Source organism: Elephas maximus, chromosome 4 (genome assembly GCF_024166365.1).
Source record: "Elephas maximus indicus isolate mEleMax1 chromosome 4, mEleMax1 primary haplotype, whole genome shotgun sequence".
In the NCBI taxonomy this organism is placed as follows: Eukaryota; Metazoa; Chordata; class Mammalia; order Proboscidea; family Elephantidae; genus Elephas; species Elephas maximus.
Genome location: NC_064822.1, coordinates 9833746 through 9859467, shown reverse-complemented (window position 1 = coordinate 9859467; position 25722 = coordinate 9833746). Strand labels below are relative to the sequence as shown.

Below are 25722 nucleotides of genomic sequence, written 5' to 3'. Positions count from 1 at the left end.
CTCAGATGACTTACTGATGCTAGAGGCTGAAAAACACACCCGTGTCTATGCCCTGGGGACCCCAGACCCGATTTACTTTATCCATATAAACCCCTTGTGCTACTGTTCTGGGAGACCCCTTGGTGACCCGAGTCCCATTGTGCTCCTTTCCTTGACCAGCTAAATAAAGTTGCTTCTTTTGCTTTCAGTATATATATATATATATATATATATATATATATATATATATATATATATATATATATTTAGCACATACCTGTCCTTTGGTGATTTTATCTATATAACGAAAAAAGAAAGAAAAAACAATACTGAAAAAATTAAGAACAGCACAAAATGATACATAATAGGTGCTAGCTAAGTCCAGGGTTGTTTCAGGATAATTTTTTCTAAGGATAAATGTTAAATCATTATAAAGAAAAAAAAAAAAAGCAAAAGAAAAGAAAAATTGCCACTACTTATTCCACACAGGTACAACTAGAGGTAATATTTTGATGAATTTCCTTCCCATCTTCTTTCTATGCATCAAAACCAAGAAACACCAAACCTGCTGTCATCGAGTCCACTCTGACTCCTAGTGACCTCAGAGGACAGAGTAGAACTGCCCTGGGTGGTTTCCAAGGAGCACCTGCTGAATTCGAACTGCCGACCTTTTGGTTAGCAGCTGTAGCTCTTAACCACTGTGCCATCAGGACTCCTTCTATGCTTATCTATCAGTATATTTGGGCCTAAACCATATAGCTCTATAATCTGCTGTTTTTCAATTAACAACATACTGTGAACGTCTTATAGACAAGGGTTTTCACACTGTGCCGCACCAGAATGTGTTTTGAGAAAGCTTGCAGGGAGTTCACGGAGAAAATTTACACACGGATTGAGATTTTGTATGCCTTTGTAAGTTAAAAAAGTTTCACATTGTAAATATATGTTGAGATACTATTTCAAAAACTCAGCAACCATTGATACAACAGTATTTCCTTATTTTAGCCTTTTTAAGTATTGTTATACTATAAATTATACTTATAATAGAGTAAGCTATCAGGTCAACCCTATACAAGCACATTTGCTTCTAAGAGCAAGCAAGACTCAGACCAGAAAAAAAAAAAAAATCAAGTGTTATCACCTCTAGAAAAAAAAAAAATGACATCCATTTAACATAAACTTATCAAAGATAAACACAAAATAGAAAGAAATGCCATTGTAGTCTCTACCACCTCCAAGCCCTTAATCCTAATAATTACTATGGGTGCTATCAATGTAAAGTTTATTATTTCCGACCACCATTTAAAATGGATCATTGCTACCAGCTATAAAGTCTTCCCTAGATCAACATTTTTTAAATACAAAGGTTATTTCATATCCATAAGCAGTTTTAAAAAAATTTTTAAAGCAGTTTAGAGATGGAATTAAACAGTTTCCCTTGCATTATACCTAATTTTATCGACAGAAAAAAAAATTACCTGGTATAGGACGTAACAACAACAAAAATCTCCAAAACTGTACCAGTGTTTTTAGTGAAGCCTCCAAAAGAAGCATGAAAAAGCTTATCAAAAAAGAACAAAGAGTTATACTAACAAATGTATATTTATACATTAAAAATAAAACAAGTAGTAAACTGTTTGACATTTATTGCTCACTAACTGCACAGAGAACTGGAGTGTGTGAGCTTAATAAGGAAGAAAACAGAAGTGTATATGTCCGGGTTTCTTTGCTCCACCGTGTCGCCGTGGAGTCTACCCTGACCCGTGGGGACCCCTTGTGCGTCAGAGTAGGACTGTTCCAGAAGGTTTTCAGTAGATGATTTTTCAGAAGTAGCTCACCAGGCCTTTCTTCGGAGGCACCGCTGGGTGGACGTGAACCTCCAAACTCGAAGTTAGCAGCTGAGTGCATTAACCAACCACTCCTACCACCCAGGGTTTCCTCTTTGGGTCTAGAACATACATAACTCATAATTAACCGTGGACAAAATACACTGGAAGACTAAGCTTGCTGCCTAAATGATATTACTGAAGAGTTCGTTTCTTTCAGAATAGTAACGTATCGTTGACGTTGCTGATCACCTGCTCAGCAACGTTGCCCTCCTCCTCCGCTTTCTTCTCACCGACTGCCCCCCAGACACTGGGATCTCACTCTCGCAGCCTCCTTTGCAGCAGACCAAGGCGCCATAGGGGACGTTAGCTCGGGTCTGCTGGGAAATGTTCTCTTTCCAACAGGAGGAGAGCAGCACGGGGGTCAGTCCTGTCTCCCTTCCTGCCTTGATTGCCGTTCTGTGAAATGTGATGATTTGGTGGTGGAGGCTGTGTGTAACCAAAAGGAGAGCCAAGACTCACCAAGACAGCAGCCTGAAAGCCTAACACCACTGAGTCACAAAATAAACCAACGGTGGGACTTCCTGGTTCTAGATTTCTTATTATTTGAGATTAATTAAATGTCCTTCTTGGATAAGCCAGTTTTACTTTGGAGGTCTTTATTGCACCTGAGGGTCCCTCGGTGGTGTAATCGTGTAATGCGTTTGGCTGCTAACCAAATGGTCGGAGGTTCAAGTCTACCCGGAGGCATGTTGGAAGAAAGGCCTGGGGATTCACTTCTGAAAAATCAGCCAGTGAAAACCCTGTGGAGCACAGTTCCACTCTGACACACGTGGGGTCACCCTGAGTCAGAATCAGCTCAAAGGCGACCGGTGTTTTACTGCACCTAAAAGCTCCCAGTGGTGCCAGTAACCCATTGCCGCTGAGTCGGTGCTGACTCATAGTGACCCTATAGGACAGAGTAGAACTGCCCATGGGGTGTCCAAGGAATGGATGGTGGATTCGAACTGCCAACCTTTTGGTTAGCAGCCAAGCTCTTAACCACTGCCAGTAATCCAACGTGAACTGGAAAAAAAAAAAAAAGAATAAAAGAGATAAATGGTTGATTTTTAAAACATAACCAGTACCAGTTGCCTTTGTGTAGATTCGGTCTCATAGAAACCGCATGAATGTCCGAGTAGAACTGCTCTCCACAGGGTTTTCAGTGGCTGGTGTTCTGGAAGTAGATCTCTAGGCCTTTCTTCCAAAGCTTTCCAAGTGGACTGGAACTGCCAAGCCTTCAGCTAGCTGCTAAACACATTAACCAATTGTACCTCCCAGGGACTCCTTTAAAATATAGTTTACAATAATTATAACGTTAAGTAATGACAGCCAGTGCCGTTACCATTTTCTAAAATGACTTCTGCGTGTAAAGATTCCTAACCAATGGCGTATATTGTCCTCAGTTATCTTCATCCATTGGCAACTTGGCCTTGTAACAGCAGACACAATGACAGAGTACTCCTTTCCGATTGGATTCTTTTCCTGGTTGCAAAGAAAATAGTTAAAAGTAGAAGACCTTTCATAAATTTTAATGTCCATATAGAATAATATATAAATTATCTCACCCATTTTAAATCTAGTAGAGATTAGAGTAAGACCAGTTGATCTCTAACTTCCCTTCCATCTGTGGAGTGAGACTCAAGACTCAATTCTTAAAAACCAAAAAATTAAAATGCCATGAAACCCCAATATTATAGAGTTTTATATTCCCGAACAATGTAGTGTTTGATTGTTTCCCTGAAAGGAAAAATGCTTTTAGGAGAAAACTTTGGTATTTTATGTAACACCAGAGAAATTTCACTAGTTACTGAAGAATTCTCCACTTAATCATTGCCATTTTATTGTTGTATGTTAGACCCTCACTTGCATAGGAATTTTTATATTGGATTTTTAAACTATAATCCACTAAAAAACAATTTCCTGTTTCTTAAATTTGAGAAATATAGTATACTGATAATCTCCTATCTAACTTGGTATCGAATATCATGTAAAACATTACCCTGCTCTGTGGCAGATTCTGGCCTTCAACTGCCTGTATAATGCTTATAGGCTATTTAGTAACAAGACATCTGTTCAGAAACCCCTCTAGAAACTTTCCTACGTTATTTATGTAACTCTCCAAAAAAAAAAAAAAAAAAAAGCTGCTTTACATACAAAAGAAAAAAAAAAAAACAACATTAACCCAGAAGGTCAAAAATGACTGATTTGTTAACTGACCCATTACTGTCTTTTATACACTAATTGGCTTCTTAAGTCTCGCTCTTCTGCTCTGGAAAATGGGTAAGCAGTAATTTAATAGTAACTCTAAATGCTATTTTTATGTTCTCTGAATTAAAAGTAAACATTTCGCGATTTTTATGTGAATGATTTTAATCTCACAAATCAGTAAGTTTCCCTAAATAGCTTATAGCATGAATTTTTAAAACCCTGAACTTCTGTCTACTTAATTTTTTTCCTGCAAGCTTAACATACTTACCAAAAATTTCCACATTCCACATCATCTAAGCTTTCATCTTGTCTCAAAATAAAAAAGCCAGAAAAAAAAAATTAAATGCCAGTTAAGATCCAAAATCAACTTTCAGCCTCAATTTTCAAATGTCAAAATTTGTTTTTACCTAATTCTAGTAAATTTATATAGCGTCATTCTAGACCTCACTATTTGGCATTTCCAGGCTGAAGAAAAGCAGTAGAAACTTTTTAACACCTCTGTTGCTTTTGGAAACTGGCCCCTCCCATCTGCAGCCTCCAGGCCGGTCGTTAAAAGGGTGCTTTGCGTTCACCACTGCACCTCAGAGCAGAATTTTGACTCTGGGAGTTACCTGTTCCCAGGAGCTGAATGTTCTGCAGAATGGCTGACTTTGAACAACGTAGCAGGATAGGGGTTAGGTGACTTTTTGAATTCAACATACCACGAATGGAGATAGAGAGTCAGAGGCGGGGGTGGGGGATGGGGGGTGAAGCCATGGAAAGACCAAGTAAAGGTGTCGTCTTTGCATTTTTTAATAGACTCTATTTTCTTCTACTGAATCAGCTAATATATCTGAAGCTGTTGAATTTCTTTTTAAGGAGTTTGGTTTTTCCAAAACAAAAGTGGGAAGGAAGTGTTGTTTTTCAGTATCAAGAGATTCTAACCAGACTTCAATTTTTAAAAGATGGTGGAATACAGGTACATCCTGGTGAATATACCTAGAATTCTCGGCGAAAACGCAGAACTTGCCAAAACGCGGGGGGGCGGGGGGAGGCGGGAAGGTAGGAGGTGTTTCTGCCTGTCTCCTTAGAATGTGGTGCGTAGTGAGGCTGCTAAACCAAGCTACAGAAACAGAAGGAAGAAGAGAGACTCCATTAGCTCAAGCAATATACAAAAACTGCTAGTTTTTCTGTTTGTTTTGTGACAAAAGTTGGTTTTAAACAGATAACCACAAAAAACCACAACCCACCCCAAAATCTGAATTGGTCTCAAATGCACCTTGAATTCGTCTTTGTCCTCCCACCCTCAACAACTTTTGTCCCCTTGCCCTACTTGCTCCAGATATGAAACCTGACAAATAGAAAAAATTTAGAAACAAAAAGAGAGAGAGAGACTGTATTTTGCCACCCTCCTGGCTAACCGAAATGCTTGTTCCTGAGATTACAGTAATTACAGCCCCAGCGTGAGTTCCATACAAGCGCTAAATGAAACAGCACATCAATTAAAAAATAAACACTCCATTCTAGGAGAAAGACAACCCCCTGGGACGTCCTAACAAGCGTAAATGAACCTGCCAGGCCGCCTGCCCCTCCGCCCCCCCACCACCCGATTCTTAAGGTGGTTGGTGGAGTGGCTGGGGCAGCGCTAATTGGCAGCGTCACAAGCGGCAGCTGAAAGAAGCTCTGGCCCCGCCCCTGCTCTGGAAGACCAAGGTTACGTGTCGGCGCCAGGGGCGCAGCCCCGCCTCGAAGGCGCCAGGGCTGTATCAGACCGTAGAAAAGGAGGCTTTGGCGAAAACAGGTGAACTTTGGAGAGATGTATATACGCTCCAGAAGTACAAGAGGAAAATATAGGATCCAGCGGCAGAGTTTTCAGCCTCTCCTATTTATAAGCTTTTTTTTTTTTTTTCTTAAAGGAGAATTCGTTCTCGTAAGGAAGAACTGTGTCCTGGATGCTTTATATATTTTATGTCACCTAATTATCCCTTTTGAGATCTGGACCGCGATCACCCCCATTTTGCAGGGAAGGAAACAAGTTCAGAGATGATAAATACCTTCCCCAAGGTCACCCAGCGGGAAGGTGGCAGGCGAACCCCTACCACCACCTGTGCCAGACCCTGCGCCCCTGCTCTGCGGCTGCCTCTGGCCGGCAGACCACTGCAGCTGGGGTCACGGCCCTCACCTAATCCAGCTCCACCATTCAGAATACACTGACTTGCTGACTCTCCCCACGTTTCCAAGCCTCAAAGACCAACTTCTGAGAACCCTAAAGAGGGCACCCCTTTCCGGATCCCCCAGAGTGCACTCAATAGGGGCTAGCCCCGCCCACCCAGCCTTCTCACACCCACCTGCAGAGGGCTCCGCTCCTCCCCCGGCTCACCAAGGGGCGCGGAACCCCTGCTGCCGGCCAGCCACCCCACATTCGGGGAAGTAAAGTGGATTGAGGGGCTTTACTGATCTGAAATCGGTCTGGGGAGACGCGCGCTGCCTATAATCACGTCCCAGTCCCCCAGGTGCAGATTCAGGAAAATGGGACCAAGACCTCAGGAGTGCCTAGGGGCAAGCATGACAAACTTCAAGCCAGGAGCAGCGAGGGGATTCGTGCGCTCCCGGGGAGGCTGCGCTGACTCTCCGTTTCTGCGGTCAATCCCAAGGTTATCAATACCGAATCTCCATCACCAGAAAGCGCAAATTTACGGCCAGACACTGCGGACGGCCTTAAGGAAGGTTGAGTCTTGGGAGCGCGTAGACTCCGCCCCGTCGCCCGATGATTGGCTGCCCCTTCCAGGGGCGGAGACTGAGTCCGCTCCGTATAAATATTCATGAGTCCGGCAGCTCTGCTCGAGCTGGGGCTGGAGACTGGGAAGTTGGGCAAAGGGCGCTGCTCCCGCCGAGGAGGTGGTGGCGCCGGCGGCTCCAGCCAGACACCGATCAGCTCAGGTGTTTTCGCGTTGCCTTTTGGTCTGGATTTTTGTTTTTTGTTTTAGCAAGGAGAAAACTGCCTGCAACTCGCTCGATTACTTGCCGTAGCACGGCGCGGACTTTTACCCGGAGGCGGGATTTGTCTGTCCCGGCTGGCGGACGGACTGACGGACCCCGGGGCTAAGAGGCAGCGGCCTCGGCGGAGGGGAGTTCTCCTCCAAACTCGGGGAGCCGGCGGCGGCTGTGGGAGCAGGAATGTACCCCCTCGGGGACAGAGCGGGCTGGAGAGGTTGACCCCGGACTCGAGGAGTGCGCCTGGCTCAGCCATCTTGACTGCATCACGGGGGTTGGAGAGGAAACTTGCTGCTCCGCCACCTTCTGTGCTCAGCAAAGTCGCCGCCAGCCCGGGAGTCGCGGCGGAAAAGTGGCCGCGGCGCGGAGGGAGAGGGAAAACGCAAGTGCAGGAAGATGAGCCTGAGGCCAGCAACTCTCCTCCGCGCGAGCTGAAATCGGACCAAAATAAGCAGGCGAAAGACCCGAGGGGGTCTGTCGTGCTAGCCTGCAGCCCACCCCCTAATTTCCCCGGAACCGCTGTGCGATCCGAGGAGGAGGGAGCGCGGCACTGCGCTTTCTGCCCGGCTCCCCGGAGTGGCCGGTCAAGCGGCGGAAGGGAGGTTTGGACGGATTCCTGCCCAGCCTTCCGGACCGCGCTGCTGGAACTCTGCCCCTGAGAAGGGGCTCGGCTTTCCGCAGACTCCCCTCCCCAGGAGAGGGAGGCCGGCAGGACAGAGAGGCCCCGGGTACCCGGGTTTCTTCCTCTCCTCTCTGGTTTCCCGGCGCCCCTCCCCGCGCCTCCAGGCCCGGGCCCCGGGACGCGCGCCTCGTGGAGGGGCGAGGACACGGCGGCGGCGTGCGGGGCTGAGGCGCCCAGCATGGAGTGGAGTTACCTGTTGGAAGTGACCTCGCTGCTGGCCGCCTTCGCGCTGTTGCAGCGCTCGAGCGGCGCGGCGGCCGCCTCGGCCAAAGAGCTGGCGTGCCAGGAGATCACGGTGCCCCTGTGCAAGGGCATCGGCTACAACTATACCTACATGCCCAACCAGTTCAACCACGACACGCAGGACGAGGCGGGCCTGGAGGTGCACCAGTTCTGGCCACTGGTAGAGATCCAGTGCTCGCCCGACCTCAAGTTCTTCCTGTGCAGCATGTACACGCCCATCTGCCTGGAAGACTACAAAAAGCCGCTGCCGCCCTGCCGCTCGGTGTGCGAGCGCGCCAAGGCCGGCTGCGCGCCGCTCATGCGCCAGTACGGCTTCGCCTGGCCCGACCGCATGCGCTGCGACCGGCTGCCGGAGCAGGGCAACCCCGACACGCTATGCATGGACTACAACCGCACCGACCTCACCACGGCCGCGCCCAGCCCGCCGCGCCGCCACCCGCCGCCGCCGCTGCCCGGCGAGCAGCCGCCCACGGGCAGCGGCCACAGCCGCTCGTCGGGGGCCAGGCCCCCTCACCGCGGCGGCAAGAGCGGCGGCGGCGGCGGGGGGGACACGGCGGCGCCCCCCGCGCGCGGCGGCGGCGGCGGGAAGGCGCGGCCCCCTGGTGGCGGCTCGGCGCCCTGCGAGCCGGGCTGCCAGTGCCGCGCTCCCATGGTGAGCGTGTCCAGTGAGCGGCATCCACTGTACAACCGCGTCAAGACGGGCCAGATCGCCAACTGCGCGCTGCCCTGTCACAACCCGTTCTTCAGCCAGGACGAGCGAGCCTTCACCGTCTTCTGGATCGGCCTGTGGTCCGTGCTCTGCTTCGTGTCCACCTTCGCCACCGTCTCCACCTTCCTCATTGACATGGAGCGTTTCAAGTACCCGGAGCGGCCCATCATCTTCCTCTCGGCCTGCTACCTCTTCGTGTCGGTAGGCTACCTGGTGCGCCTAGTGGCAGGCCACGAGAAGGTGGCGTGCAGCGGCGGCGCGCCCGGCCCTGGCGGCGCGGGACCTGCGGGCGGTGCGGCGGCGGCGGCGGGCGCGGGCGCAGCGGGAGCGGGCGCGGGCGGCCCGGGCGGGCGCGGCGAGTACGAGGAACTGGGCGCCGTGGAGCAGCACGTGCGCTACGAGACCACGGGCCCGGCCCTGTGTACTGTCGTCTTCCTGCTGGTCTACTTCTTCGGCATGGCCAGCTCCATCTGGTGGGTGATCCTGTCGCTCACGTGGTTCCTGGCGGCCGGCATGAAGTGGGGCAACGAGGCCATCGCCGGCTACTCGCAGTACTTCCACCTGGCCGCGTGGCTCGTGCCCAGCGTCAAGTCCATCGCCGTGCTGGCGCTCAGCTCGGTGGACGGGGACCCGGTGGCGGGCATCTGCTACGTGGGCAACCAGAGCCTCGACAACCTGCGCGGCTTCGTGCTGGCACCGCTGGTCATCTACCTCTTCATCGGCACCATGTTTCTGCTGGCGGGCTTCGTGTCGCTCTTCCGCATCCGCTCGGTCATCAAGCAGCAGGGCGGGCCCACCAAGACGCACAAGCTGGAGAAGCTCATGATCCGCCTGGGCCTCTTCACCGTGCTCTACACCGTGCCCGCCGCCGTCGTGGTCGCCTGCCTCTTCTACGAGCAGCACAACCGCCCGCGCTGGGAGGCTACGCACAACTGCCCGTGCCTGCGGGACCTGCAGCCCGACCAGGCCCGTCGGCCTGACTACGCCGTGTTCATGCTGAAGTACTTCATGTGCCTCGTGGTGGGCATCACCTCGGGCGTGTGGGTCTGGTCTGGCAAGACGCTCGAGTCCTGGCGCGCCCTGTGCACCCGCTGCTGCTGGGCCAGCAAGGGCGCCGCGGCGGGCGGGAGCGCGGGCTCCGCGGCCGTGGGGGGAGTCAGCGGGGTGGGCGGGGGCGGTGCGGGGCCCGGCGGGGGCGGGGGACCGGGCGGCGGCGGGGGCTCCCTCTACAGCGACGTCAGCACCGGCCTGACGTGGAGGTCTGGCACGGCCAGCTCCGTGTCTTACCCCAAGCAGATGCCATTGTCCCAGGTCTGAGCGGAGGGGAGGGGGGTGGGGAGGAAGGAGGGTCGAGGAGACCTAGTACAGAGGGACTCTTGATGATCAGAGGTTCCCACCCCTTCACCGTGTTGATTGCTATTAGCATGATAATGAACTCTTAATGGTATCCATTAGCTGGGACTTAAATGACTTGCGTAGAACAAAGTACCTGGCATTGAAGCCGCCCAGACCCAGCCCCCTTTCCGGCATTGATATGCAAGGAGCTCCTAGCGCCAGGCGTTAATGTCTGTTGGCACTGGAGGGTGGCCTCTGCTGCGTTTCCAAAACCCTAGGTTTGGAGAACTCACTGGTTGCCCTTTGCTGAGCTTGAAGCAACATCAACAGATTTGACCTGAGGGACAGATCTTTCTCCCTTGACTCGCCCACATAAACTCTTAACATGTCCTAGAGGCGGGAAGACCACGACCTAACGGGATTGCAGGGTTTGGGTATTCTTAATGACCAGGCAAATGCCTTAAATAAACAAACGAGAAATGTCTTAACTATACACCCCAAGTAAATACGGGTTTCTTACATTAAAGGATGTATTTATATAATTATTTGTTAAATTGTAAAAAAAAAAAAAAAAGTGTAAAATATGTACATATCCAAAGATATACAGTCTGTACATTTTTTTTGTAAAAAGTTTAGAGGCTACCCCTGTAAGAACAAATATAAGTATTCTATTTTGTCAATAAAAAGACTTTTGATAAATGATTTAACCTTGGCCCTCTCCCCCTGCCTCTTCTAAGCTGTTAGCTTTGACGTGCTTGCTAAGAACACATCGGAGAAATGGACATTTTCTGGATTATCACTCTGTACGCTGACCCTAGGCATGGAGAAAATTACCTGTTAACTGCTAATTCTTAAGTTGTTAGCAAAGTAAATATCATTGTTGAACTGAAATCAAAACTGAGTTTTTGCACCTCCCAAAAAAAGATGGTGTTTCTAGTGGTAACTTTTTTGATCCGTGGATAACAGCTCTCATCGTAGTCTGTGTAAATGGAACTTTGGCAAGGCACTAATTCCACTTGTGCCTTGTTATTTATCCTGTGTACTCTCACTAAAGGCTTCAAAACCCCACACTGATTTCTCGCGTCCATGATTTGCAAAGCACCTGGTTATTCAGGAACTGAACACGCTGCCCAAGTGTGAAGGTTAACATTTTAAACCCATAAATCACACTTTACAGTGTAAGTCACTTGACAACCTGGTGAAGGAGCAGGCTCTTTAATGGATTAAACTAACGGGTTAACATCTTAATAACCGTCCAGGCTTGTGTATATCAAATGGGCTGCTTTTTCCACAGAAAAAGCTATTGTTCCTCTGTCAAGACTAAGCTAATTTATTTGAGCAGAAGGCTGTTGAATTAGCAGAAGAATGCTTTGGCAATTGTTGAACTTTTTACCTGTCTGTCCAGTGGCTCAGCCCATCATTCCTCTAAGAGGAGCTAAATGAATAGGGTTAATCTGTAGGGAACTTGGTCTTTTGAGTTGGAAAAACTTTGATCTTTTCTCCTCTCCAAATGTGACGTATAGTCTGCAGTTTCTTTCCCTGCTGCCTGGTTCCTCTTGTTGCAGACCAATTGGCCACCATGGAGCCTTAAAGTTCTTCAATTAAAGGGATGTGGGACTTTTAAAAGGAGAGAGAACGAGGGAGAGGGAGCAGGAGAGGAAGACTTGTAACAGTTAGTGAAGACCAGAAGCCCAAGTGCGCTCAGCCTTTTAAACAGCTTTTGCCGGCATTGTTAGCCAGCCTGCAGGCAGCTAGACATGGGTTGAAGCTTTATAGAAAAGGACTGTGAGTGCCCTACAGGTGGTCTGCTCACATAATCCCCCCATTTAAAGCGTTTTCCTTTGCTGGACAATTGCATTACAAAACTCCCTTCTTTTTCGCTCCTAATTGAACCAATGAACTATTATAAACTACAAGTTTTTCTTTAAAAAAAAAAAATCCTCAATGCCTAAATTCTATTGACTCAATTCTGGCAAGTTTTCTGAACCTAGTCTTTTAAAGCGCCGGAAGCAAAAGCTGCTTCAGGAGATATCTCTATTTTTCAGATATTTTTATTCCTTATGCTTGTTATTTTCTGACAGATTAGCAATAATTTAAAAGTAATTGGTGAGGTTGTGTGTTCATACTGAAAAGATAGCCCCAGGTTCCGTATTAACCTGTCAATCAAGATAAGAAATGGGCAGCTACCCCGCTAATGACGGAGGCATCAGTCACGGTGGGGTGGGAGGGAGGACTTGTTTTCTGCATCCTGTTAAGATGTTTGTTCTCTTTACTTTTCCTAATAGGAATCTTTAGTGGTTTAAATTTTTTTAACTTTTTTTTTCTTAACGAATGGAATGGAACTATCTTAACGAATGGAAAGGAACTATTTCCTTGACTGAGCTTATATAAGAAGCTCCTAAGAACAGTATCTTAGTAGTGATCTTTTGCAACATCTTTTCAGAGTTATTCTGAGTGTGGATTGAAATTTTAAGATTAGGTATGAAGTAAGGAACCCTGCTATGGCTCTAATGTTGATTTTATATTCAGAGGTCTTGTAAAGTCTGCACGTCTCCAGCAGTTTTATTCATCAGAGAATTGCTGTTTGCTAACTAAGGTACCAGTAGGTAGCCTGCACCTGACCTATATGGTAGGTTATGCCGTAAGCCAGCCATAAGCTTGACATTCTCAGCTCTCAAGTAAAATTTTGAGGGAAGTTTGTATAATCTTTACCACATACGTAGGAAGGGGAGAGAGCTCACTCACTTGTTAGCATGTTGGTTTTCCAATGGAACAGTATTCTCTTTACTGACATATTTTCAACTTTCTGACCCAGTGAGAAATGTTCAACTTGGAAACTTTTTTCCTTTATGGACTCTTTACTATGTCCTTGGAAAATGCCATGTTTGATAACGTTTACAAGACGGCTCTGAAGTGTGGTAAATATAATCAAGCTTTTAAACAAACAGGAAACCCTATTTACATACTGAGGGCAATTCTCAAAAGACAGCCCACATACACAAGCCGGCTCTGAACCTCACCGGAGAGTGATATTGACACACAAGCCCTGAGTGTTTGTGTTAAAACCAGAACTCCAGTTACAAAGCTGTCAATACCTAAATGGTGTCTGTTAATGGCATCAAAACCCAAACTGATTTTGGTGATGGGAAAAAGGCGGAAAGGGTCTCTGGCCATTTGCGTCAAACAAATGGGTTCCTTGCCAGCGCACCGCTTTACTTTGTGCTATGCATGTGTGCCCTCAATCACTATGTGAAACAAGTGTTAGTTTTTGACAATGCTGTCGAATATGGGGATGGAGGTGTGGGGTTCCTGTGTGGCCAGAAGATCCATGTAGATAAAGCCAGCTATGGATGAAACCGCTAGAAAAGCCAGAAGCTCATTAAAATCGCTGTGGGAGAAGTTATGTGCGACCCTTTCTTTGTCCTTTATAATAAACGCAATATGAAAGTACCATAAAACAGAAGGGGAAAAAGTTGATGAGAAAGTTTAAGGGGCAAACCATGTTGCCTTACAGTTTGGTGATGTACCTTGAACTTGCCGTAGGTTGCTATACTGCCAAGTTTTGGGGGAGAGAACTCAGGTTGTCTTGACAGAAGAAAAATCACAGAGACTCAAGGAGTTACAAAGCAAGGGCTGCAGTTGAAAGGTGGATGCGAACATTCTGAGAGTCTCCAAACTCAGAAGCACATGAATCCCATTGAAGATAGCAGCTTGCCACGTTTGAAACCATACTGCCCTCTTGTGGTAGGATAAAGTTACAGAACCAGGTGAATAGATGCCTTCTTTCAATTCATTCCTTCGGAATAACCACATGGCCACATGTACGGACCCTCTCACACATATGGGCCTTTTCAGAGGACCTGCGAGCATTTTGTATTCATAATTGTGATTTCTTTTAAATGATTCCAAATTTACAAAATTACATAAGCTTAAGGCCCCGCAAGACCTGGATTCATCCCCGCCAAGCAGTAGGATAAGGAGCCCTGGTGGCGTAGTGGTTAAGCGCTCAGCTGCTAACCAAAAGGTCAGCGGTTTGAACCCACCAGCCGCTCCGTGGGAGAAAGATGTGCCAGTAAGCTTCTGTAAAGGTTACAGCCTTGGAAACTCTGTGGGGCGGTTCTACCTTGTCCTATAGGATCGCTATGAGTCAGAATTGATTCAATGGCAATGGGTTTGGGTTTTTTGGTTTGTACAGTAAAATTAACCTTTATTAACGTCAGTTTGAATTAAATTCTCACTATAGTAGTTATGTTAAAAACAGAATTAAGCTGCATTGAAATCCAAGTCTTTTTCAAAATTATCTTGAGTTATTTTTATTTAAAGAATGGGATCCTTGCCAAAGATCCACCAGATCAAAACTTGATAGGAGAAAGGAATGGATAATAAAGAGTATTTTGAGGTGAGATGTAATTAGCTTGCTTGATTAATTAAACGACAGCTTCTCATGAGGAAGCTAATGTGCTGAGTCCAGTGGGAACTCCTCAGTGCACACTGGGTTGGGTGGGAAGTAGGCTGTCCCCCAGTTATCCATCCAGGTGTTCATGGAAACATACTAAGGAATAGAAAGAAAGCTGGGAAACAAGGTCAGCCAAAGGGAAGCGAGGGGGAAGAATCTCCCCTGGAATACCAGAGTCCTGAGGGAGAAAGATTCACACAGCCCAGAAGTGTGGGAAGACTAGGCCTTTACGGGAGGATGAGCAAAGAAACGGGGCTGCCTCACAGCGCCATGTTTGAAGACTTCTTGTTCGTGAAAGCCAGAGTGGCTGATGGGAACAGAAGGCAAGGAGGAGGCGCTAGCCCCGGGGGAGGCAGAGCAGGATAAGATCTTGGAGGTCACTTACCAAGATCATAGAATTTTAGAGTTAAGAGAGATCCTAGGGGTCATTTAGAACCTTGCTACTTAAAAAAGTGTAGTCCCTGGACCAGTAGCAGAGGCGAGACTAGGAGCTTACTAGAAATGTTGAATCTCAGGTCTTATCGAATAAATCAGAATCTGCATTTTAACGAGATCCCCAAGAAATCTGCACGCAGATTACAATGTGAGAAGCACTGGCCTAGCATAAAATCACTCATTTGACCACCAGGAAATTGGGGTCCACAGAGGACTGTATTTGCTGAGGAGCATACAGTCAGGAAGGAGCTCTGGGGGTGCAATGGTTAAGCTCTTGGCTGCTAACTGAAAGGTGGTGGTTCATAAAAGACCCAGTGATCTGGAAACCCTGATCGGGCAGCTCTGCTGCATCGTATAGTGTTGCTATGAGTCAGAACCGCCTGGATGGCACACAACAACAACACACAGTCAGGAGCACAGCTGAGACTGGAAGCCACGAGTCCCACTTGTCACTACTGCTGCTGTAGACTTTTTATGGCCACCTGGATGTGCATTCATACCTGAAACATCAGTGTACCAGGGCTGCATTCACCTAGTTACAGAACATACCAGAGTTCACGTTTACCCACAGTTCAGTGCTAAGCTACACCAAAACAAATGAACAGAGGCAGCAAGGATAACTTTGGAAAGGTTTGCCTCTTGGTCTTCTGGCAGACATAGGCCAGCTCATCTGCTCTGTGCTTTCTACACTCACATTAATGCAATAATTGACAGATTGGATACTTTCCTAGTTGATGCAGAAGACCTAAGATAAAGACAAGTGACTGTATGCTGGCTGGGAGGGAAGCTGCAGCCATAGGGAGGAAGCATGAAAATTTGTTGCTGATAGAGTTTACACAGGGAGGAGGGACCAGATGTGGAAAACATCTGCCCTGGTCAACGGAGGCCAGGGGGCCCTGTAAGGGAGATCGTGGCCAGGGCCAGGAAGAAGCCCAGCAGCAGAGCCACTGCCCAGTGGAGGTCAGCACAGGGAGCAAGCAACAGACAGCCAAGAGCCTTCCTAGGGGAGACTCTCGAGCCTTGGCGGAAATTGCTCAAATGCTAGACAATCTGAAGAGGAGGGTAGCTCGGCTGATTTAAACCGCATCCCCAGGCCCAGAGGAGATGACCTAATAGGATGGATTGTACCTGGAAAGGACAAATGGTGGCCAGGGGAGGATGGAGGCAAGGGAGAAACTAGCCAGGGCAAGAGGCAAAGTGAAGATAAATTTGAATCGAACATTGACGTTTTACTGGCTTTCCTAGCCTGTGGGAGAATGGTAAATCACAAAGGACAAAGACATCCATTTATACCTCCTTATTGGAAACCTTGGTGGTGTAGTGGTTAAGTGCTACGACTGCTAACCAAAAGGTTGGCAGTTTGAATCTACCAGGCGCTCCTTGGAAACTCTGTGGGGCAGTTCTACCCTGTCCTACAGGGTCGCTATGAGTTGGAATCGACTTGGCGGAAAAGGTTTTTTTTTTGTTTTGTTTATTGAAACTCATCCCTGGGTGGTGCAGGGTTAATGAACTCGGCTACTAACCTAAAAGTTGGAGGTTCAAGTCCTCCCAAAGGTGCTTCGGTAGAAAGGCCTGAAAAGAAAAAAAAAAAAGACTTACTGGTCTGACAGAGGCTAGAGGAACCCCTGAGACTGTGGCCTCCAGACACCCTGCTAACTCAGAAATGAAGCCACTCCCAAAGCTCACTTTTCAGATAAAGATTAGACAGGCCTATAAAACAAGCAATAACACACGAGAGGAAAGTGCCCCTTAATTCAGTCAAGTGTAGGAGAACAAATGGGCAACTCCTCCCCAAAAGAAAGATGAGAAGTCAGGAAGGGACAGGAAAACTGAACGAGTGGACGTAGAGCACCCAGGGTGGAGACGGGGAGAGTGTTGTCACATTTCGGAGACTGCAACCGATGGCACAAGACAATTTGTGTATAAATTTTTGAACGAGAAACAAATTTGTGCTGTAAACTTTCAGCTAAGCACACACACACACAAATACATACAATCAAAAGAATTTTTAAATTGCCCCTCCCCTACCTTTTCTCCAATGGGTATTAAGATATTAAAGCACAGTCATTTGTTAAAAAAGAAAAAAAGGAAGAACAAAGGCCTGGGATTCTACTTTCAAAAAATCCATCATTGAAAATGCGATGGAGCACAGTTTTACTCTGGCACACATGGGAACACCATGAGTTGATACTGACTGGACTGAAACTGGTTACCGGTTATTTAACACTCAGGTGAACTATAAACCAAAAAAGAAAAACCAAATCCGTTGCCATCTAGTCAATTCCGACTCACAGCGACCCTATAGGACAGAGTAGAACTGCCCCATCGGGTTTCGAAGACTGTAATCTTCACAGAAGCACACTGCCACATCTTTCTCCCGTGGAGTGGCTGGTGGGTTTGAACTGCTGACGTTTGGGTTAGCAGCCAAGCACTTTAACCGCTGGGCCATCTTGAACTAACCATAAATATTTGGAAGAAGACAAGAGTGCCCTCACCTGGTCCAAAATAGGAACTTCATGCTTTGTTTTTTTTTTTTGAAAGGAAGATCTGAACTCTAAACACAGGAGGCAAATTTAAATTGCTTGTTCTTTCCCCTGTAAAGAAATACTGAAGAATTGTGTACACAGGGTGTGATTCTATTACTTAAACTAGAAATTAAACCCAAGCTGTGATCTGAGGAGGGGCCAATAATGTTGTTTTAATTAGTAAACCAATTGCTGCCCAGTCGATTCTGACTCATGTTGGCCCCAAGTGTCAGAGAAAAACTGTGCTCCACAGGGTTACCAGTGCCTGATTTTTTGGAAATAGTTCACCAGTCCTTTCTTTCAAGGTGCCTCTGGTAGACTTGAGCTGCCAACCTTTATTTACACCACCCAAGGATTCCTTTAATTATTGAGATATTAATATATTCCTTTTGTTCAGTAAATACCTAGCAATGAAAGCCTGCTTTCTAGTCTGAGGCACAGCTTCCCGAGACCAGGTGGAATCTGCCACATTGTAGTGCAGAAGGCAGGGGGCTGAACCCACAAGCAGGTCTTCTGGGATCCTGAATGTATAGCAACATGTGCGTCTTCATCTCACCATCTTTGGCAGGAACCAGATACTATCTTACCTAATGCTGGGACTTCACTAAAGTTTTAGAATTTTAGGATAGCGAGTCAGTGCAGAAACTTTCTGTTTCTCTAGTACACTGAAAAAAACTGAGAAATTGAGGTTTTCCAGGTAACATGTATGATTTCAGATCTTAACTGTTACAAAACAAACAAAAAAAAAGTGAAGTCCACTCCAACTCACCGTGACCCCATGTGTGTCAGAGTAGACACGTGCTCCAAAGGGCTTTCGATGGCTGATTTTTTGGAAGTAGATTTGCCAGGTCTTTCTTCCCAGGCCCCTCTGGGCCACTCGAACCTCTAACCTTTTTTTAGCAGCCGAGCTGTGTTAACTATTTTCACCACCAGGGGACTGTTAACTTCATCCTAACTCTATAAGAGAATGCCGAAGCAGAAAGTCATAGGTCAGACCCATGAAAGGGATGCAAACTTCTCATGGTACCACTAAAAAAAGCCCTATTGGCCATATTTAATGGGAACTTGAAAGAAACTAATAATCATTCTGGAAAATATTTCATTTATTATTTTTATGTTATTAACTATAATAAATGAAATATTTTCCAGAATGATTAAGTTATTAGTTTTATGTTATTAACTGGAAACCCTGGTGGCATAGTGGTTAAGTGCTACGGCTGCTAACCAAAGGGTCGGGAGTTCGAATCTGCTAGGCGCTCCTTGGAAACTCTGTGGGGCAGTTCTACTGTGTCCTATAGGGTCGCTATGAGTCGGAATCAACTCGACGGCACTGGGTTTGCTGGGTATGTTATTAACTTATGAAGCTGCAAACTGGAAGGGTTAGGAGTGTATACACTGGGCCCCACTGCCTGGCCCTAGCTCTGCCCTTACTTATGTGTGATTCTCGGCAAGCTATGTGACCTCCATCTGCCTCAGTTTCCTTCTTTGTAAAATACAATAACAGTCCCCATTTCATTGAGTTGTTTATGAGGATTAAATGCTAACACAGATAAAATGCAAACAGTGCCTGCCTGGTGAAGCGAATGTTAGCTACCATCATAAATTACAGTAGAGATATTTCCATATACATTTTTTTTAAACGGGCAAGTTGGAAGTGGCAGTAAATAACACAAACGGATGATTTTTAAGAAGCACAGATGGCAGAGACCCTGCCTGCTGGCACATATGGGGTAAAGACGTTGGAGTGTTTTCTGGCCCTTTTTAATCACACTCCAGATCCCTTGTTTTCATATGGGGCACCTGCCCGTATATGGAGCCCTGTGGGACAATAGTTCACCAGTTTGAATCCACCAGCTGCTCCTTGGAAACCCTATGAGGTAGCTCCACTCTGCTCTATAGGGTCGCTATGAGTCAGAATCAGCTTGATGGCAGTGGGTTTGGTTTTTTGGTATGGGCCTATGTAGAAAAAAAAAAGTTCAATATTGATTCTACCCAGAGTCCTGGCTAAGCCCTACAATTCATCAGGAAAATGGTTCTAGGGGATAATCCCAGCTTTGGGTTTGACAATTTCTACTCTCACCCCAGGAATGGAGCATTATACCACCCCTCAATGCAATTTTCAGAGAAGCCATATTATTTCATTTCTGGACTAACATATACCAACTTATTCAGATAATATATTTTATTTTATAAGCCATCATTATTAAAATCTTTCTACTCTTAAGAAGCAAAGATATTTCTTCAAATCCTAAGATACCCAGGGATATCGTTGCTGATGTCAGATGGATCCTGGCTGAAAGCAGAGAATACCAGCAGGAAGTTTACCTGTGTTTTATTGACTATGAAAAGGCATTTGACTGTGTGGATCCTAACAAACTGTGGATAACATTGCGAAGAATGGGAATTCTAGAACACTTCATTGTGCTCATGAGGAACCTTTACATAGATCAAGAGGCGGTTGTTTGGACAGAACAAGGGGATACTGATTGGTTTAAAGTCAGGAAAGGTGTGCATCAGGGTTGTATTCTTTCACCATACCTATTTAATCTATATGCTGAGCAAATAATCCAAGAAGCTGGACTACATGAAGAACTGGGCATCAGGATTGGAGGAAGACTCATTAACAACCTGCGTTATGCAGATGACACAACCTTGCTTGCTGAAAGTGAAGAAGACTTGAAGCATTTACTAATGAAGATCAAAGACCACAGCCTTCAGTATGGATTGCACCTCAACACAAAGAAAACAAAAGTCCTCACAATTGGACCAATGAGCAACATCAGGATAAACAGAGAAAAGATTGAAGTTGTCAAGGATTTCATTTTGCTTGGATCCACAATCAACAGCCATGGAAGCAGCAGTCAAGAAATCAAAAGACGCATTGTATTGGGTAAATCTGCTGCAAAGGACCTCTTTAAAGTGTTGAAGAGCAAAGATGTCACCTTGAAGACTAAGGTGTGCCTGACCCAAGCCATGGTATTTTCAATCACGTCATATGCATGTGAAAGTTGGACAATGAATAAGGAAGACCGAAGAAGAGTTGACGCCTTTGAATTGTGGTGTTGGCCAAGAATATTGAATATACCATGGACTGCCAAAAGAACAAACAAACCTGTCTTTGAAGAAGTGCAGCCAGAATGCTCCTTAGAGGCAAGGATGGCGAGACTGCGTCTTACATACTTTGGACATATTGTCAGGAGGGATCAGTCCCTGTGAAGGACATAATGCTTGGCAGAGTACAGGGTGAGTGGAAAAGAGGAAGACCCTCAATGTGGTGGACTGACACAGTGGCTGCAACAATGAGCTCAAGCATAACAAGGATTATAAGGATGGCGCAGGACTGGCCAGTGTTTCGTTCTGTTGTGCATAGGGTCGCTATGAGTCGGAAACGACTCAACGGCACCTAACAACAACAACAAAAACCCAGAGTTTATTTAAATTTGGTTAGCAATAAACTCTATTTTTAGAAACAATATTCTCAAAATGGAAATTATTATCAAAAGAGGTTTGTTAGAATGAGGTGAATATAATCAATGCATGCTCAATTGTATGCTTACGAATGGGTAAAGTGACGGATGTTTCGTCATATGTATTTTACCACAATAAAAAAATTTAAAAAGAGGTTTGTTAGAACCAAACCAAAGATATTTTCATAAAATCGTCATTTCCGATCTAGAAGGAAATCATGAGCTCTAGGTCAGTGTTCTTAATCCTCTTTATATAGTAGAATCACCTGGGGCCACCATTTTAAATACTTATGTGATGCCTGGACCTCCCCCTCAGAGATTCTGATTCAGTAGGGTTAGAGCCACTGACGGAAGAATTGATGCATTTGAGCTATGGCGTTGGTGAAGAATACTGAATATGCTGTGAACTTCCAGAAAAACAAACAAATCAGCCATAGAAGAAATACAACCAGAATGTTCCTTAGAAACATTTTAAACTTCGGTAAGCTTAGATTCACCTACTTTAGATAAGTCATCAGGAAAGACCAACTACTAGAAAAGGACTTCATGGTCGGTAAAATGGAGGGTCAGAGAAAACAAGGGAAACCCTCTCTGAGATGGATTGATACAATAACAATGAACTGAAGCATACCAACAATCATGAAGATGGCATAGGACCAGGCAACATTTCATTCTCTTATACATAAGTAAGGTCACCATGAGTCAGAGCCAACTAAACAACAACAACAGAATGAACCACTCATCCTGTCCATTGATGGGTGGACTTGCAAATGAAGGCATAAAGCAGGTGGCTTGTACCCCCTTTGCTGTGCATTTTCTATTCCAGTCTCGCCCACTCTTTCACTGTCTATAGACACCACACACCACATCTTACAGGGTGATGCCCCTGCCTGGAAGGCGCTTCTTTGGTAGCAAATCCTTGCCAGGGGTCTTTTATTCTTAAAGATCCAGCCAAATTTTAACTCCCTGTGAAGTCTCCCCTGACCCCCTCACACTGAGTTCATTGTTCCTTCCTTGGGTTTCCATAACAATCTCATCATACTTCTCAATTACACCACTTGCCACTTTACATCATACTTATGTGTTCACGTCTATCTCACTCCCACTAGACTGTGAGCTGTTTCAGAGCCAAGAAGCTTTCTTATTCACCTTTATATCAGGCACATAATAGGCCCTCAAATTGTGGTGCTGTGCAAGATACTTATTTCCCTTAAAATCCTGTTTTGGCACCCATATGGTAGTACAAAATGATATAAGACATTCTCCTGTTCCCTAGGAGCCTAAGGATTAGTGGGTGATGCTGGACCTGGTCCAGAGGCAAAAGGGATTCAGAGACTCACAGTTCTCAGTTCTGTGATGGTGTTAAATGATGATCTGAAGGTGGTGTTAATTCCAGATGTTGCTGTGTTGTTAGGTGCTGTCGAGTTGGTTCTGACTCATAGCGACCCTACGCACAACAGAACAAAACACTGCCCAGTAACGCTCCATCCTTACAATTGTTGCTATGCTTGAGCCAATTGTTGCAGTCGCTGTGTCAATCCATCTTGTTGACAGTCTTTGTCTTTTTCGCTGACCCTCTACTTTACCAAGCATGGTGTCCTTCTCCAGGGACTGATCCCTCCTGATAGCGTGTCCAAAATTTATGAGACATAGTCTCACCATCCTTGCTTCTAAGGAGCATTCTTGTACTTCTTCCAAGACAAATTTGTTCATTCTTTTGGCAGTCCATGGTATATTCAATATTCTTCGCCAACACCACATTTAAAAGGCATCAACTCTTCTTCAGTCTTCCTTATTCATTGTCCAGCTTTCCCATGCATATGAGGTGATTAAAAACACCATGGCTTCGGTCAGGCACACCTTAGACCTCAAGGTGACATCTTTGCCTTTTAACACTTTAAAAAGATCTCTTGCAGCCAATTTGCTCAATGCAATGCATCCTTTGATTTCTTGACTGCTGCTTCCATGGGTGTTGATTGTGAATCCAAGTAAAGTGAAATCTTTGACAACTTCAGTCTTTTCTCCGTTCATCATGATGTTGCTTATTGATCCAGTTGCAAGGATTTTTGTATTCTTTATGTTGAGGTGTAATCTGTACTGAAGGCTGTGATCTTCGATCTTCATCAAGTAAATGCTTCAAGTCCTTTTCACTTTCAGCAAGAAAGGTTGTGTCATCTGCATAACTCAAGTTATTAATGAGTTTTCCTCCAATCCTGATGCCATGTTCTTCTTCATATAGTCCAGTTTCTTGGATTATTTGCTCAACATACAGATTAAATAGGTATGGTGAGAGGCTACAACCCTGCCACACACCTTTCCTGACTTTAAGCCATGCAGTATTCCCTTGTTCTGTTCAAACAACTGCCTCTTGATCCATGTACAGATTCCTCATGAGCACAATTAAATGTTCCAGAATTCCCATTCTCCCCAATGTTATCCATAATTCGTTATGATCCACAGAGTTGAATGCCTTAGCATAGTCAATAAAACACAGGTAAACATCTTTCTGGTATTCTCTACTTCAGCCAGAAACCATCTGACATCAGCCATGATATTCCTGGTTCCACGTCCTCTTGTAAATCTGGCCTGAATTTCTGGCAGCTCCTCGTAGATGTATTGCTGCAGGTGCTTTTGAATGATCTTTAGCAAAATTTTGCTCGCATGTGATATTAATGATGTTGTTTGATAATTTCCACATTCCGTTGGATCACCTCTCCTGGGAATAGGCATAAATATGGATCTCTTCCAGCTGGTTGGCCAGGTAGCTGTCTTCCAAATTTCTTGGCATAGACGAGTGAGCACTCCACAAGGTTGCATCCATCTGTTGAAACACCTCAATTGGTATTCCATCAGTTCCCAGAGCCTTGTTTTTCACCAATACCTTCAGTGCAGCTTGGAATTCTTCCTTCAGTACCATTGGTTCCTGATCATATGTTACCTCTTGAAATGGTTGAATATCGACCTATTCTTTTTGGTATAGTGACTCTGTGTATTCCTTCCGTCTTCTTTTGATGCATCCTTCATCGTTTAATATTTTCCGTGTAGAATCTTTCAGTATTGCAACTCAAGGCTTGAATTTTTTCTTTAGTTCTTTCAGCTTGAGAAATACTGAGTGTGTTCTTCCCTTTTAGTTTTCTATCTTCAGGTCTTTGCACATGTCATCATAGTACTTTGTCTTCTCCAGCCACCCTTTGAAATCTTCTGTTCAGCTCTTTTACTTCATTATTTTTTCTTTAGCTCCTAGACATTCAAGAGTAGGTTTCAGAGTGTCTTCTGACATCCATTTAGGTCCTTTCTTTCTCTCCTGTCTTTTTAATGACCTCTTGCTTTCCTCACGTATGATGTCCTTGATGTTATTCCACAACTTGTCTGGTCTTCAACACGTCAAACCTATTCTTGAGATGGTCTCTAAATTCAGGTGGGATATACTCCAGGCTGTAGTTTGGCTCCTGTGGACTTGTTCTAATTTTCTGCAGTTTCAACTTGAATTTGCATATGAGTAATTGATGGTCTGATCCACGGTTAGCCCCTGTTCTTGTTCTGACTATGATATTGAGATTTCTATCGTCTCTTTCCACAGATGTAGTCAATTTGATTCCTGTGTATTCCATCTAGCGAAGTTCATGCGTATAGTCGCCATTTATGTTGGTGAAAAAAGGTATTAGCCATGAAGAAGTCATTGGTCTTGCAAAATTGAATAATGCGATCTCTGGCATCATTTCTATCACCAAGGCCATATTTTCCAACTACCAATCCTTCTTTGTCTCCAACTTTCACATTTCAATCACCAGTAATTATCAGTGCAGCCTGATTGCATGTTTGATCGATTTCAGACTGTAGAAGTTGGTAAAAATCTTCAATTTCTTCATCTTTGGCCTTAGTGGTTGGTGTGTAAATTTGAATAATAGTCATATTAACTGGTCTTCCTTGTAGGCATAGTATAGATATTATCCTATCACTGACAGCACTGTACTTCAGGATTGATCTTGAAATGTTCTTTTTGATGATGAATGCAATGCCATTCCTCTTCAAGTTGTCATTCCCAGCAGAGTAGATTGTATGTGTTTCCCATTCATAATGGCCAATACCAGTCCATTTCAGCTCATTAATGCCTAGGATATCAATGTTTATGCATTCCATTTCATTTTTGATTATTTCCAACTTTCAAAGATTTATACTTCATACATTCCAGGTTCTGATTATTAATGGACATTTGCAGCGGTTTCTTCTCATTTTGAGTCATGCCCACATCAGCAAATGAAGGTCCTGAAAGCTTGACTCCATCCACATTACTGAAGTTGACTCTACTTTGAGGAGACAGCTCTTCCCCCGTCTTATTTTGAGTGTCTTCCAACCAGAGGGGTTCATCTTCAGGCACTATATCAGACAATGTTATTTCCAGTAACAACCCAAAATCTGGTTAAGCAACATCACCTTCTTTGAGAACCATAAGGCAGAAAAGGCAAATACCAAAAGAGCGTTACCATCAATAAGTCCTTCAGGAGCTTCAGCATCACCTTGGATGGCAGGGCCAGAGAAGGCTCCCCCACCTGAGCTGAGTTTTACTTACAAATTATGTAGCATGCTTCCCCAGTGGTGGTGATGGATTTGCAGTGAGTTTTTGCTACTCTTTTTCTATGTCCCTCTTGAAAGCACATATCAACATGTATTAGTTTCCTGTTGCTGCTGTAACAAATCACCACAAACTCAGTGGCTTAAAACAACACACATTTTTTATTTCACAGTTCTTGAGGTCAAAAGTCCAAAATGGGTCTCATTGGGCTAAAATCAAGGTGTCAGCTGAACTGCATTCCTTCTGGAGGCTCTAGGGGAGGATCTGTT

General features: G+C 45.3%; 1 protein-coding gene across 1 annotated transcript; it reads left to right on the top strand.

Annotated features, from left to right (window-relative positions):
* Window positions 1-7885: 7885 nt before the first annotated feature.
* Window positions 7886-12244, top strand: FZD8 (frizzled class receptor 8). The gene has a single exon (XM_049885024.1). It carries the CDS (start codon window positions 7889-7891, stop codon window positions 9977-9979), a length of 2091 nt encoding a protein of 696 aa, XP_049740981.1. The 5' UTR covers window positions 7886-7888; the 3' UTR covers window positions 9980-12244.
* The last annotated feature ends 13478 nt before the right edge of the window (window positions 12245-25722 follow it).

Bases quoted from the DNA above. Each gene is read 5' to 3' on its own strand.
- FZD8 (XM_049885024.1), top strand. From the start codon at position 7,889: ATGGAGTGGAGTTACCTGTTGGAAGTGACCTCGCTGCTGGCCGCCTTC.